This window comes from Leptonychotes weddellii, chromosome 7 (genome assembly GCF_054177405.1).
Source record: "Leptonychotes weddellii isolate Sample4059 chromosome 7, ASM5417740v2, whole genome shotgun sequence".
Lineage (NCBI taxonomy): Eukaryota > Metazoa > Chordata > Mammalia > Carnivora > Phocidae > Leptonychotes > Leptonychotes weddellii.
Genome location: NC_138375.1, coordinates 85,501,254 through 85,518,293, shown reverse-complemented (window position 1 = coordinate 85,518,293; position 17,040 = coordinate 85,501,254). Strand labels below are relative to the sequence as shown.

Genomic DNA, 17,040 nt, shown 5'->3' with positions numbered 1-17,040 from the left:
TATGTGTGCAATGTGTGTGTGTGATGTGTGAGCATCTATGTGTGTAATGTGTGTGTGTGATGTGTGAGCATCTATATGGGCAATGTGCTACTTGCCCCGCTGAGGTTGTAAACTCCTCAGGGGCTGCTCCCTTTACTGAAATGGCTTCATCTACGTAAAATAAGGGGAAAATCACAAAATTTCTAGGAAAACTCACAGAATGTACAAGCAAAAAGGAATTCCATTATTGATTACTATTCTTCAACATATATGAGAAGTGGCTTATAGTTTCCCTAAAGTAAAGGAAGAGTAGGTGTTAAACGGCATCTCCTATTCAGAGACATAAACTATTTCTGGGGCAGTGGCCCGAGACCACACGGCAATGTTGCCATTGTACTGCTGCATCCAGACGGGATGACGTATTATAATGTTTGTGCCCAATGCTGCGATACCAGGCTGCCCTGTTTCCCAACTATTCTGTGAGTCTGGTTCTCCTTAATCAGATGATATAACAGCTCTTACGAAGTCATTAACTGTTTGGTTTAGCAAAAACAAACAAAAACCCTAAAGGTATAATTTCAAACATGTACTAACTTATTTTGCCTTTTTATGTAAAATATATTGTGAAACGATGCAAACTAGAGAATTTGTGATTTTTCCCTTATTGTACACAGTTCACGTACCATGGAACCCACTGCAGAGATCCATTAAGCCTTTGCACAATGTGCATAAGCTCTTGTTTCTACACTTCAAGAACACTTCAGATCTCATTGCATTTCTATTGCTAAGCATCTCTCTCTATTTTTTCTTAATGAGAGATAAATAAAGAATAGTGCAGCTACTCTGAACTAAGGTAAAGCAAAATAAATTTAGTGTTTATGTGACTGTGTAAAAGAAAATTTGGGTATATATTTCTTTATAATAGAAAATGACAAAAGGGAGTGAGGGTAATAGGAGATAACCTATCACCTTGTTTAGAATTCCTATTAGATAGCATGATTTTTAATACCACTTTTACTCAGTTGATTATAGTTCAATGCCATGGAGAAAATATTCTGTTAGATTAATTCCAGAAACAGGACTAACTGCTTTCTTTACTGCAGAAACACGAAAAACTACTTTCTGAAAGAAGCCTTTTTGTATTCTTGATTTTCAAAAACAAACATTTTACTGAATTTGAACACTAGGGGGCATGTTTGTTTCTTGAAATAAAGGTCTTGTTTATGATTCCCCCAAGAAGGCTGAATAGTGAAACATCTGATTCACATTTTTCTGTGTGCTGCATGTTGGCGCTGCAAGGTTTCTGACTTTGGGTTGGATATTTTGTTTCTATAAATATTAGTTAAATGAGGTAGCATGTGTGAAGGGACTAGGATAGTGGCCGGCACATAAAAAGCACTCAGGAGTTGTTCACTCCCTCCTCAAGCCTCCTTCTGTGGTTAAAGTTCAAGATATGACCAACAAACCCTCAAAGGGCAGACTACTCAAAAGTATGTGCTTTTCAGAGTTACATACATTTAGAAAAAACCACTAGAATGTACATGTTCATTCATTCAAAAATGTTTTCTTTTTAAATTCGTTAAATAGTTCCATTTTTCCTTGATTATAGGAAAGCCCACTTATGGATACCTAGCTTATTTACTTCTTTAAAGCCTTACATTCGTCAGCAGGGAATGTCTTTAGTCTTCCTTTCTCTCTGTTCTTCATTTCTCCATCTTTTAAAAAGGTCTCAACAAAATGCGTGGTGATGTGATGCAGGAAGCCATGGATAACAATTACATCATTCATAGCGGAGCAGAGCCCTCACCGGGCAGACAAAAGAGTGAAGCAGGCAGTGTGGACCCGCTTCCAGGGCTGCACCGTCTCTAGGTGGTGGTAGAGTTCCTCAATCACCATCCAGTTATTTTTCCTTTGGGGACTTTTCGGGTGGGGACAGGACAGAGGGAGTAAGAGATAGGGAGGGAGCTTTTGTTTTCCGCTAACTCTGTGCAGGAGTCTGGCCCTTTACCTTCTTCCTGGCTTCCGGGAGAGCGCGGCTGGGCCAGGAGTCAGGGATGGGAGGAGCCCTGCTCCAGCTCCACGGGTGTTCACAAAAGGATCCGCAGTTCTGCATGTGCACAGTCCAGTTAGGCTTAAAGGGTGAGGCTTGTGTTTCTCCTGGGCAAAGGAGTGTTTCAGGTCCTGTTGTATCTGATTCTTTAATCCCCCACAAAAAAGCTTTCTGATGCCGATTCGAAAGACTCAGCCCTCCACTGATGGATAAACAAGGCAGCAGTCCCCAGTGACAAATCTGGGAAAGGAGAGGGGAGAGGTCCTCTTGTCCCTGTCCCTAAAACTAAAGTCACGTGGGACCTTTTTAAAAAAGTTTTCTTCTCCAATCCTAGATTAATAATTTCCTCTATACTTTTTAAAAAGCCCAGTTTATATCTATTATAGCACCTACTAATCTGACATATGGTTTAATTGGTTTTGTAACCACATTCTTCCCATCAGATTGCATTTGTTGAGGTCAGGGATGTGTTATATTTATCTCAGAATACTTTGCCCTTAACCAAGCACGTTGCATATAAGAAGCTCAAGAAATGTTGAATTGAACTGAATTATTATATACCACACTAAATGATACCATTTTATTGCTGAAAGAATTAGCAGAAAAGGAAATAAATGTTTCTAATTAGATAGAGTGAACATTAACTAATTAAAATGAACTAATTTGTCCATAGTCTTGAAGCAAACTAAATTATCTAAAAAAGAATTCCTATAATCCTAAGCATTATGACAAACTACGTGGTTTCTCATGTTTTTCCTATTTCATCATGACTGATGGGCTAATCTCTTGATTTTTTTCCTATGAATTTTTATGTATACCTTCTTTTTCCTCACTAATCATATATATACTACAAATAAAACAAAGATCAGTATAACTTTATTTCTAGTTTTAACAGAGGTAATGTCTAAAAACAGGGGAAGTCTTATCCCATGCAGAGGCGTTAGGCTAATGCATGTTAGAAGTGAAAGAATCCACAGAACACTCAATCTTAGGTTCAAAGCAGCCATTCCATGCAAAAGTAGGTATGTTACTAGCCATGCTTCAGATTCTTATGGTATCATCTCTGGTAGAGGTTGAGTTAGGCAAAATGAGGGAAGTTTTCTCCTCTGATTTTATTTTATTTTATTTTATTAAGATTTTATTTATTTATTTGACAGAGAGAGATACAGCGAGAGAGGGAACACAAGCAGGGAAAGTGGGAGAGGGAGAAGCAGGCTTCCCACTGAGCAGCGAGCCTGACGCAGGGAGCCCGATGCGGGGCTTGATCCCAGGACTCTGGGATCATGACCTGAGCCGAAGGCAGACACTTAAAGACTGAGCCACTCAGGCGCCCCCTCCTCTGATTTTAATGATAGCAATTCGTACGTGGGGGCACTGGTCCAATGAAGATGAAATTAGTTTGGATTTTGAAATCCTTCATGTTATATTCGAATTCAGTAGTTCTTAGCAGAGCATGTGCATGAACATCACTACCAAAGCTTTTTCATTTTCAGGTATGATCAGTCCCACTGCTAGAAATTCTGATTCATTAGGTCTAGGGAGAGTTCTGGGCAATTGTATTTAAAAAAATTCCATAGGTGTTTCTAATGTAAAATATTAGGTTAAAAAAATCACTGTATTATGTAATAACCCCTTGAGAAGAGACATCATATTGTCTTTTTGGTCTCTCCAGTGTGTCGCCTATTGCTTTGGCCTGTGGTTAAGTGCTCAGTAATTGTTAAATAAGCGAATGAATTTTATTGCTTCTCTTTTTGCTTCTGTCTACTTCTGTGGAAATATGGAATGATAATGCCTTTGCTTAACACCATAATCATACTCAAAAAATGACTCTGGTATCCAGCCCAGGTTAAAAGTAAGTAACAGGTTAATAGACTAGCCTTCAGTCCAGTGAGGTCTAGTGCATGAAGTACAGACATCTTATAGAGAAGATTCAGAGTCTTAAGGATAGTACTGAGAACAGACCTGGTTTTACCATGAGTCAAGACATTTTAGTAATGTGAAAACTTGTAAAAACTATCAAATATGCAACCTGTTTCCAGTATGTTCCTTTATAGTGGATCTTCTCTATGAGAAAATTAGTATTACAATTTCTGTTTTTGTAATTATGTACATAGAATAGGAGCAAAAAAGAAAAAGTTAATTTTTAAAAAAATTTCCAAAGAAATTCCACTTAATTTTCTAACTTTTAGAAGATCAACATATTGAGCTCTAGATCAACAGTTGTAATAACTGCTTTATGAATATATTCTAATAGAAAAGCTTCAGAAATAAATTTTGGATATAACAATGTAGGCAAGGGAATACTTACACTCTCACTCTGAAAAGGATTTAAGAAATTTCCCCCCATTTCGCCATCATCCCTTGGAGTGCCCGGTTGATTACTCAGGCTCATATTATTGGGAGAATTCTGTAAACAAGATTTAGAAAACAAGGCATTGTTGAAGATTTTAATTTCCCTCTTGCATTGTACTGTTTCAAAAATGGAATCTATAGCAGCATCTCTAAGGACAAAGCAGACTTATAATTCTAATCTTAGACTTCTACTGTGTATTCTAGTTCATTCTTTACACCTTGACAAGTACTAATGCTTTCCCAAATGGAAATTAAAAAACAAACAAAAAACCCAAAATAACTAAGCACAACTGTTTTCTTAGTCTCAGAATCAATATTTATTCAATTTCCCACCCTCAGCTTACAGAGTTCCTAGAACTGCACAGAGTTTAAAAAACATTCCCAGCAGGGGCACGATGAAGAGAGCCTACCCACTGATCAGGCATGATGAGACAATGACCTGCCTTGGTAGTTTTACTAATCAAACTTCAAAAGGTCACTGTTTCAAAACATTTCCCCTTAATACAACATGTCGTTTACATAATAACACTATTTCAACTATTTTTAAAATATGAACCATAGGAAAAAAGGAAGATGGTTAACAACTACAGTTAAGAACAGGAGAACTACCTTCGGACTTGAGAATTCAATATGCACTTGTAGAGGAAGAGAAGGCTCAAAGCAAATTGCTTTAGAATCTTTTCCTATCATTAGTTTAAGGGTTGATTTACTTGGAAACTTTAAGGTAAAATGGCTGATATTAGCAACCTAATCAAACACTAAGTAAGCTGCATATTGGGCTTCATATTCTACTTAAATTTGCTAGTCTTGTTATTATGGTATAATTTTAGCTGTGGGAGGTCATCTGTTACTCCCCATCAACAGGAAATACAGAATGGCATTGCCATACAAAGCATGTTCACACAATATTGTGACTGAGGGACTCTTTCCAGGTCTAATTTATTGACTTGTAAAAGTAAACCTCAAGGTTAAAAATTTTTATTTGTTATTTCAAGTGGAAGAAAGATTTTAGGTTTTCTTCTGAGCCATTTCTATTTTATATTCTCTTTTTGAATAAGTTCTAGATTTTTAAAAGAAAACTGCTCTGAAGATTTTGACTTAACTAAAACAAAGTTATGTCATAAAAATTAAAGTTTCATGAATGACTTATTCCCAGAAGAATATGTGCTGTTTTAGAATATGGTGAAACTGTAAAGCAGAGACAGGTGGAAATACAGCTTATATCTTGTCCTGCTGTGCACCCCATAGGGAAGATCTGAGAACAAGGATCCTCTGAAGTCCCTAGGAGCTCGATTTGCCAATGAACCACTTGGGCTGGAGAATCACAGTTAATAGCATAAAGAGGATTCTTTTTTTGGATAAATTTTTCTCTGAAAATGTTAGTTTCCCAAGTATACAGAAAACGAACTGTACTTTCAAATGAACATAGATAACTTCATTTCCTTAAAAAAAAATTTAAAATTTAACTAAGTATATTATTTTATAGCTCCTTAATTATTAAAGTCATTAATTAAATAATCAACTGTGCTCTGGAAATAGGAATGCTAATGCTGATTTAGTTCAAAAAGAAAACTAAATTCTTAAAAATGTGGTAATATTTAGCCAAAATCTTTTTGGTGAAGTGTTTGTCATTTTACACATAATGAAGAAACTGGAATAATCTAACATATTATTATCTATACTATCTAACATATATATGAGGGTATTTAAGGATACACTTAGAAGCTTCCTGGTTTCTGTATAACAAACGTGCCCTGAGATGGGCAGCACATCTCTGATGGATTTGGGGTGCTCGCAGTCTCTGCTTGCACTGTCCCAGGAATCATTTCTTAATTTACAATTTTGAAAGTGCAGCTAACTTCAAATCTAATTTCTGACTCAAAATGTGGATTTCAAAATACTCAAAATTTGAAAGTAACACTGCATTATTATTTAAATACTTCTAAAACAGCTCTTTTATTATTTCTGTTTTCCATGCAATCTGTTCACGGCATGGTGGCTCAGCAGTGTAGACTTCTTTGGGGGTGAGAGGAAGATATATAAGAACATGGAGAGGAAGATAAAAGGACACATTCAACATATAAAACAGCTAGTATCAAGTCTCTGAATTTCATTCTTATTCAGCTAAGTGAGCATATTTCAAAATCTTCAAATGGTAGAACAAACTTGTTTTTGTTTTTTTTTTTTAACCTGAAGTAATCTCTGCAAAATGTGAAAGCAGAAGTTTCTCAATGGGGAATCTTTTGGAAACTGTGCTGTCCATGATCAATGAATGACCTGATAAAGACACAGGCTAAAGACATACTTAGTACTGGTGTCTAAGGAAGAGCTAAGACAGTGGTTCCAAACACCAGCCCAGAACAGGTTATGAGCGTGGGTGGCAATGAACTGTGTACATTTTACTTTTTTTTTTTTTTTAAGATTTATTTATTTATTTGAGAGAGTGAGAATGAGAGAGAGAGAGAGTACATGAGAGGGGGGAGGGTTAGAGGGAGAAGCAGGCTCCTCGCCGAGCAGGGAGCCCGATGCGGGAACTCGATCCAGGGACTCCAGGATCATGACCTGAGCCGAAGGCAGTCGCTTAACCAACTGAGCCACCCAGGCGCCCCAGTGTATATGTTACATTTAGCTGTAGCTATGTTTGTGTGCAGAGTTTCTAGTAGATTTCATCATCAAGGCAAAAATAAAGGGCTTAGATCAAGGCTACACAAAAAGGGCTTAGATCAGTCAAAAAGTGCTCCAATAGCTTGAGCACATAATTAGGGAGTAGGGAGTACAAAAGAATCCAAGTAAAGATCACTTTTAGCTATATTAGGCATTTTGGTTACATTTCTTACTTCAGTTAATGTGTACTGTATTTCCTACTTATACTCCTAAGAATTTAGCTTATTAAAGTATAGTTAGTATTATACCAGTCCCATCTTCAAGGGATTTTATTATGTTCTTATTTACCCTTTCTTCAAACTGGAATGTTTTTCCCTTAAACTATGACCACATACATGAATGTTACACATAAGCATATCCGTGTGTGCATACGCATGTGCGTGCGCATGCGCGTGCACACACACTCACACACACACACACACACAGAGTTTCCTCTGGCTAACACATTTAATTCTCTTAGACCCTCTGTTCTCTGATTTTATCTTGCAAGTATTTTTCCATATCATCTTTTAATTAGTTAAATTATTGTTCCTTCTTCCACCCACCCTCAGAAATTATTCCAAACTTTTTCAAACTGCTATTTAAAAAGTACACATATGCAGAAATTTTTACTCTGCCCATAATTGGAATAAAATAATATTGACATTATTTGAAGCCCTCTTGAGGTGGATTTTGAGTTGATTTCTCAGAGGCTGCCAATAACAAGTTTTACAGAGTGTTATTTTGACTTTGCCAGCGCCCAAAAGAACAAAATGCCAGTCATGTTTCTCCCAGAGGATACCAGTAAGCTAGAACCCAGGCCACACTGAGAACTGTTGATTAGCTGCACTGTGATGGGTGTGGGATCTTTAATTGGAACTAAGGTACTTGAGTCAGAAAGCTTCAGGTTGAAGAGACTTTGATAATTTATTAAGCATGAATGATCAGATCTGGCCTTCTTTGATATGGTTTTTTTCAAACTCAAAAATATAAATGTTAAGTATGTTAATGTGAACTGCAGAATTTATTTAGATGATTTCCTTTAAGAAAATAAACCATATGCTCTTCTCCACCCCCAACTCCTAAAACAACTCCAAGGGAAAATATTTTTGTTCCATTGATTAAATTGGTGGGTTCTCAGTTGCAAAAGGAAGGAAAAGAATTTCACATTTGGGCTTCTAAATTACAGATGAATTCTGCACTTTGAGAAAGATACATACGAGTTTTACTAGATAATCCTCAGCTGAGCAAGAAATAACTTTAAAACTCTTCATTTGGAGTTTCAAGCTCATTTTGCTACTGAAACAAGTTCTATCAAAATGCAGGTGGCAGTGTGAGTTCCTAGCCTTGCCCACAAAAGACAGTCTAACTAATGAGGAGGAAGATATTTAGCATCTGTATAGTGTTTCTGAGCTCCTAGCATATGTTCATGCTTCATTCTCAACAGTTTTGTGAAGAAGGCAGGGAATGAACTACAAGCTCTCTTTTACAGCTAAGGAAACTAAGCCTAAGAGAAATTAAGTAACCTGTTGCTCCAACTTGTAGGTAGTAGAACCAGGCTTTCTGATTCTCAATTCAGTACTCTTCATTACCTTACATATAAAAAGAATAAAATAGGGTATATTTACAATTAAAAAAGTAGAAAAAGAATAGAAGTAGTACTAGTAAACAACATTAAAAATGGAGTAAGAAAAAAAGGAAAAAAATTTAAAAATTTAAATAAATGGAGTAAGACATTTTAAAAAAATATGTAATACTGGCACTTAATAAAATACAGGTTTAATTGGAGAACTAGCTGGAGACCTAAGAGGGATTTTGAACAAAACCATTAAGCAGTAAATGGCCACAACTATCTTATGATTCACAAATAAGAATGACTAGAAAAAGAACAGGATGAAAAGGAATGAAGCCAGGAAGCAAGAGAAAAGGGAGGAGAGTTTCTTAGGATAGCTGGTCTTGTGTTGGAAAAGGAAGAAGGTGGGGAAAATGGAGTTAGTGATAATGTGGACAGTATGGAGTAAAAATCTGAAATAATTAGGCTGTGAGTGGAATGAGGGAGGGAGAGAAGTAACTGCGGGTGGGGAGGGGGTATACATGATGCTGCTGACTGGAGACAAAATGACCACAGTGTAGGGGAGGAGCAAGACACACCAGTGGTACCCTCAGCCAGGCAGCCTGGTTGGAGCCCAGGACCAAGGAACCTGGAGAGGGGGCAGTGCAGAAATGAGCTGCGTAGGACCGCATCTGAAGGCAGATACAACTAGTCATTTCTAGTACATCGTTAAATGACATGTTTCAGGGGAAAATTCTTATGTTAATTGAAACATAGTTGGACTTGGCTTTGTAAAAGATTTCCTTCTTGTCTTTGGTCTCCTCAGTTATACTGAGCTTCTTGAGGGCAGAGATCATACCATGTTTATCCTTGGCTTTTCAGAGCCTGGCATAATGCCTTGGCACATTAATGTTTACTGAGTGAAGGAACTCCTGCCTAACCACTTAGGACAGAAATTATGTTTGTATTTAAAGAAGTCTTTTATATCTCCCCATCATGCACAAGTTAACACCCAGGACACAAAAGTACACATTGGGTAGTCAATTAATGCTTAAAGAATAAGCAATACATCACCAGGCAAGAGAACCTTATCAGCAGTGGGCACAGTGTAATGGAAAAACTTGTCTCCGGAAATAGGAATGGTAAAATGAGCACAGAAGGAATAGCAATAGATCTGATATGAGGACAGATAAGAAGATTGTATTTAATTGTCATTATGAATCTATTTAAAATCTTTAAAGTGCTTTATGAATAAATTACAAAGAACTTTCCCATAGGTGGGAGGGGATGGGCTAAATGAGTGATGGGTATTAAGGAGGGCACTTGTGATGAGCCATGGGTGTTATATGTAAGTAATGAATCACTAAATTCTATTCCTGAAACTAATATTACACTGTATGTTAACTAGCTGGAATTTAAATAAAAACTTGAAAAAAAAACCCAAAGTATTTTCCCATATATAATTTTGTTTACATCTGTCTGATGTACAAAGTTATGGGTCATTAGTGGAAATTTTAGAAAGATGATGTTAAGCAATCTGGACAATCCCATCTTCATGTAACAATCATCCTTAGATACTAGAATACGCTCCTCAAATACAAAATTAGAAATTTTATTGGTGACCACAAAGCACAATTCAGCTAATATCAATTCTTAGATACCTAAGATAGCATATAAAATCATGGTCGTCCGACTTGTAAAGGTGCTTCCCAGAGAGAGGGCTCTAATGGAATTATACAATGAATCTTCTTCTGAAAACAGGCCTTTTGCAGGTTTTACCTATTTTCACAGAATAAGTAAGCTAGTGCTCATTATAAATATTTATCTATTTTAAGAAAAGAAAAAGAACTTCCTGATTTGTCCACTGTAGCCCATGTGAGGCCAAGCTGCCAGGCAATGTAGATACAATGTCAGAATGCCAGTTCAAATCCCTCTCTCTCAGCTTGAAGTCTTAATTTAAAAGGTTTTGTAGCTCAATCAATCTTACTATATTTTCCTTGGCACCAGGAATTTTACATTATTATACATGAATATAAATTAGAAGTAGGATTAAAAATGAAGTTACCCTTTAATGAATTTCAGTATTTATTGATATAAAGCAGACTTCTAAGAGAGTCATTCTAATGGTAGTTAATAATTAGTTCTTATCAGCCATTCTAAATATAGTTTTGACTCACAGAGAACTATTTTAAATTCATCATAACCTAAAAAGTATTTAGGTATTCTGAAAAAAATATAAGGCATCTTAGCAAAGTATTAATTTTTAAAAATACTCAAACTATTGAAGGAGGAAAAACACAGACACATGCTATTGGAAGGCTCTCTTTCCTACTTGTATTAATATAATTTTCTTCTAATTACTTTCCTTTTCTATTTTGGGGAACTAGAATAATGATTGAGGACATCAGCATTTCCTAATAAAGGTTTGAAAGACAAATGAAATGTATAAATGCAAGCCCTTATAACATATAACAACTTTTTCAAATTTACCTCTTCTCATTTTGCTCTAGACTTCTTTACATTTTCAAAAGATTATCTACACTATGTCAATCTGCTTTATAAATAAGTGACATCATAAAGGTAATTAAATTATTATGTAGGTATCAATTGATCATGTATATAGTATGTCCTATAAATGAATCTTACCATGTTAAAAAACTCATTTTACCCTTTCCTATTATATGCATTGATATTTTTAACTTCCACTTAATTATGTCTGGACCTCTACTTTCAAATGCTTGTTCAAGAACAAAATTCATAAGGTTATTCTAATAATTTTAATAAGAGCCCCATGTAGAATAAAATATAAATAAAAAACAACACAGAGAATATATAATACTCACCTTGGAAATACTGTCCATATCTCCTGAGCCTGAAACAAAACATGAAAAGAAAATCTTTACTAGAAAATGATTTCATATATAAATGAAGTATTCCTCTAATATAAATAAATACAGTACACTGTTTGTATTTTCTAGTATATATCTTCTGAATTTTTTAATCTTAAAAAATTTAATCTTAAAAAATTCCTTTTCTCTTATACTGTATGGTAAATAAGTATCATCTGATGGCAAATGCAAGGATGAGTTGTACCTCTAGCTCCCAATCATCATTTTTTGTTTATTTTTGTAATGGCAGAATGAAGAAAACTACTGTTATCCTAAATTCCTGAAAATGAAATATTATAAATCCTATTCAATTCAAATTATTAAAATGTATGTCCACATGTGTATGTATATAGAGAGCAAGAGAGAGAAATATATTTTCTGAAATGATACATCTAACTCTGATAAAATATAAAATGGACATCTGCAACAATATCTTAAAGTATTTTGAGCAAAATTTTACTATAATAACCAAAGCAAAGGATTTATAATAATATTAAAAATTTCACAGCAATCAATATTCATGGCAATCCATCAAAAGTAAGAAAGTCTTCAAAACATACTGTAATTTTATGTTGATTCATAAATTACAGTATTATTCAAAATTATTCAAAATAATACTGTGATTTTATGTTGATTCTTGGGAGAAGTGAACAATCAATACTGATTTCTTAAGAAATGGAATCAGACATTAGATAACAAGGAACAATGATCAGACCTTTGCCACAATATTATCTTTATTTTTAACTATTTTAACAATTTTCTTGGCATAAATATATACTATTTTAATAGAAAAATACTCAGTTATAATCACAAATAAAGTTAGTGCTTATAAATAGACATAATTATTAAATATTGAATGTATATATGTAATTACATATATATAAATATGTACAATAATGTTTATTATAAAAGTAATAAGCCACTGCCAAGCCTATGTGAAACTCTTCTATAAATTCTATTCTAGGGAATAATATAACTGGAAATCTTCTAACTATGACCAAATGTCATCTTTTTTGAAAATTTTACAAACTGAAAGATTGGAAAGTGAGTTACATTGCAATAAATGAAAAAATAAAGTTCTAGAATAGTGCTGCCCAGCAGAACTTTGTGTGATGCTGATGTTTCTCTGTGCTGTCCATTAGGGTAGCCAGTAGCTACGTGTGGCTATTTATGTTTGATATGTGGCAGCGCAACTGAGAAAGTAAACTTTACATTTTATTTAATTTTAACTTAAAATTAGTCACACATGCCATGTGGCTACCATAACTGGAGAGTGTAAATTAAGACTTTGAAATCTAGGCAAAATATATATGTATGTAAAATAAATGTGGACCTTAAAAGCTCAAAAGTCTATCAATGTGTTGCAAATAATTTCTTGATTATTGAAGTTACATAGCTTTTCAAAGTATCAGAGGATGGCATCTGGGTGGAGTTGTGAAATCTGTGTATAACCTAAGTTACTCGCAGGCATAGTTACTCCAACCTAAGTAAAAGGTGGTCCTTTTTCGAAAGAAAAAAATTATCATAAGCCTCTATCCCCATTGTCAATTTTTAGCTTATGATAATGTTACTTAAATATATGTAAACATAAAATAAATGTGGTTGTTTTTTGGTTTTGGTTTGGTTTTGCATTCGGCCTGCCCATACACACAGTGTACTGTGTGACCTAGTCAGTTGTGTGCCACTCATCTCTATTTCTCACTGTTTTTTTTTTTAAAGATTTTATTTATTTATTTGACAGAGAGAGACACAGCGAAGAGAGGGAACACAAGCAGGGGGAGTGGGAGAGGGAGAAGCAGGCTTCCCGCCGAGCAGAGAGCCCGATGCGGGGCTCGATCCCAGGACCCTGGGATCATGACCTGAGCCGAAGGCAGACGCTTAACGACTGAGCCACCCAGGCGCCCCACTGATTTTATTTTTAAAAGAGACAAATATTAAAATACAAAAACAAAGTTAAGAAATTCTTGCAGAGAACATAAGTTCCTCCGAGACTGTCTGTACACCTTCAGAGACAAACCAGTTGGGAAGATACTGTAGTCCTCCAGGTGAGGAATGCACGATTGTGTGCCCAGAGCAGCAGTATCTCCTTTTATCATAAAACACCCAGATTTTGATAGGTTAAAGTAAACACTTGTGAATAAGAGCTAGGTGACAACAATTCTACACTTTTGATTTTCAAATGATCTCCAGTCATCATAACCGATACACTGTCAAGTATCAGTCTGAGGTGAAAGTTGAAGCATTTTAAAATAAATTCTTGTATATGAAAAGCACTCTGCAAACTATAATATCCACTATGTAGAATTAAGGTTTTGTTTTGATTTCTAAACATCAAACTTAATATCCTTACCTAAAGAGCCATTCATGTGATGTGACTCCATTCCTCCTAATCCACCCATGGGACCATCTGACCCGGGGCCCATTGGAAACTATTTAAAAAATGAAGAAAATTACTATGATCACATTGAAAACAACTATTTATCTCAATGTTACAATATCTATCTTTAACATAAGAAGATACTTCCACAATCTATTTTCATTTTCAAGTAATGGAGGTTTTTTTTCAGCCTTGTGGATTCTCAAACTAGACCACCCTACTTCCTTCATACCATCTTCTCTAGATTCTGGGAACTTCAGGCTAATCCTCATTCATATCCAAATTTTTCTTCAGATATCCTCAACTAGAAAGTACATACATTCCAGTGCAAATGAGAAGATAAGCATTCTTTCCTATGCTCTTGGTAGATTTTGCTATTATAAACTAGAGATGATTCTTAAGAAGCTGCTAAAAGTATTGGCTTGTTAATAAGAAGAATTCAACATTCTTATGCCAACATTAACATTTTTCTTAGCAGACAATCTATCCTTGTTCAAATGGACATAATAAATAATTTCATCTTGCAGGTTAAGTACATTTGGCTCCTTGGGGACAGCTCAATATAGTTAATTCTTGGCAGTCTCAACCATGTCAGTTCAATGACAATTGGACATTCTATAGCAGTTACACTTAACATTTTTTTAAAGTAGTGGGATTATTTTATTTTCAGTTGGAAGCCCAGTACAAAAGAGGTGTGAGCTGATATACTGTGGTAGAGCAGGTGGAGAGGCCATGGTCTGTCCACCCAGTCTTTTCCTTATCTCCCTGGAATACTCCTGAGGAAATCTAAACCCCATCTGAAGACAAGTTATCTATAATTATCTTGTGTTTACAGTTAAAATAGCCTATTAAAAAACACTTGCTCTTAAAATTTCCCATGCCAAAATCATTTCTTCCATGTCGTATGGTACAGAATACTGAATGTGGTGTGTGTGTACGTGCGTATTTATGTGTGTAGATGAGGCGGTGGTGTTTATTAGTCATACAGGCTTTTGGGAGAAAAACAATTGCCCTCAGCAGACAACATGTAATTGTATATAATCTATAATCTATAACTATCTATCTATCTATCTATCTATCTATCTATCTATCTATCTCTATTTGTTTGGAAATAAGATGGCTTTCCATCACTGGGATCATACAAACCACATGCTTATACATTTTCCCAGGATAATGCCTAAAATTTTGTTGCCTTAAAGCACACAGATTGATTTTCAGTAAACAACCTAGAATATATATATATGTATGTGTGTGTGTGTGTGTGTGTGTGTGTGTGTGTATATATATATTTGTATGTACGTATATACCTTAAGCGATAGCTTCAAGAAATTAACTTTGAACTTAACTGTTTCATTCAGCTTTTGTCAAAAGCATTGTTTAGATCTGGGCTGAGAAACCTGTGTTGGTAAGGCCAAGACCCTCTGAACTTACTTGGTATGGTCCTTTTATCTGGCCCCTACAGTGTTTTCAAAGACACGAAGACTATTGGTCTGTATGCTTGAAGCACATAAAACTGCAGGCCTAGCCCTCAGCAGGCATTTGCTTTTACTACCTCTGGCAGAGATGAATGACATTTGAAAAAATGACATGTTCAGCTTCTACTTTTCTTGGATCTCTTATCTTTGTGTCGAGTTAGAGGACCAGAATGGAACATACTTGGATGATATCAGCTTAGCTGCCCACAGAAATGTCTTCAGTACCATATGCTCTGGGTTTCCTCTCTCACTCCCTCCATTTCAAATATCAAGTTCTAAGATATGAAATTGCACTATGAAGAACTTTTCTGTATTTTTGCTGAATTTCTAAAATGAACATTGTTCATTATCATATTCAATGTTCATTACGATCACTGTGGAAACACCTTTTAGACATTACTCATAGGAAATTGTTTCTTTTTTCCTGAAAACCAATTTATTTGATTATATAAAGAGAAGAGTACTGAGGCAGTACTGCTTAACAGAAATAATATGCAAGTTGCAAATGCAAACTTACATAAGTGAATTCAGATTTACTAGCAGCCATGTTTAAAAAGTAAAAAGAAACAGGTTAAGTTAATTTTAATATATATTTTATTTATCCTACTTATCAAAATGATCATTTCAACATGCAGTCAATATAAAAATTTTAATGAAATATTTTACATTATTTTTTCACTAACTCCTCAAAGTCTAGCGTGTATTTTATATTTACAACACACTTTAATTGGGACTGTCCATATTTCAGGTATCATAATAGTGGATGGATTTGTTGTCTTCACTGCTAAGAAGCTCAATTATAATAATTATTTCAATCCTGTTTTTTGGTATACTTATGGAAAATTCCTTTTATGTCTTCTGATTTTTATTTCACTAACTACACCGTTATAAATATTTTTTGTTAATATGTAGGTCTTATAGATAAATATTTTTCTGTAAGCTTTTATGGAAAAATCACAACCATATGCTTTATTAAGAACACCCAAATTCTTTATGTAGACCTGCCTCATTTCCATATTTAAACTCCAGACTTCAAAAATCTAAAGAAAAACAAGCATATCCAACTTCCTAATTTATTTCAAGTTTATCAGGATAAAAGAAATAAACCACCACAATGAAAAAATTAGTGATGCTAAAAATTAGGTTAATATAAACGGTTATATATTACCTGTCATTTTCAAATAGTATTATTCAGTATGTAAGATTTGAGATAAACCTATGCACCAACATTTTATAATTGATTAGGTTCAGTTTTACATTTAAGTTGTATTGATATGAAAGCTTTTGTTGTACATTTTATGTATTGTTTTTTTCAACCCAGAACATAAAAAGGATTTGATTTTTTGGGGCTATCTAATAAGTTCCTAGATAATAAAACAGAAAGCTTAAATAGTATCTAGGAAATGGAATGTACTTAGAGCTTGAGCCTTCAGATACATTCCAAAATTTATTAAAAATTCATATTTACATTAGGCCTGTTAGGTCCAGGAGGTACTGCATTCATTAAAGTATACATGTTGTCTCCAGAGTTGGTTGAATCTGAAACAAAATATTACTTAATTAATATCTTCCTTTATAATTTATACCCAAGTTAACACAAAGTAATAATCAAAGATGATCTGCACACATATACATATTAATAGCTGCAGCAATTGAAATAGTTATTACTAATGTTCAGAAACAAATACTTGTAAGTCGTTTTCCACCTCAGAAATTATCATTCT

At 34.7% G+C, this 17,040-nt stretch overlaps 1 protein-coding gene across 6 annotated transcripts in view; it reads right to left on the bottom strand.

Moving 5' to 3' along the window:
- The window catches only part of SSBP2 (single stranded DNA binding protein 2), a 284,354-nt gene that overhangs the window by 4,463 nt on the left and 262,851 nt on the right, over positions 1 to 17,040 (bottom strand). For 5 of the 6 annotated variants that reach the window (XM_081826635.1, XM_081826636.1, XM_081826637.1 and 2 more), the window contains 4 exons: positions 16,785 to 16,855; positions 13,815 to 13,893; positions 11,420 to 11,448; positions 4,338 to 4,436 (listed from right to left, as the gene is read on the bottom strand). In XM_081826635.1, coding sequence (XP_081682761.1) covers positions 4,338 to 4,436; positions 11,420 to 11,448; positions 13,815 to 13,893; positions 16,785 to 16,855 — 278 coding nt within the window. The remainder of the gene's footprint in view (positions 1 to 4,337; positions 4,437 to 11,419; positions 11,449 to 13,814; positions 13,894 to 16,784; positions 16,856 to 17,040) is intronic. The other variant, XM_081826638.1, reaches the window with a different exon arrangement.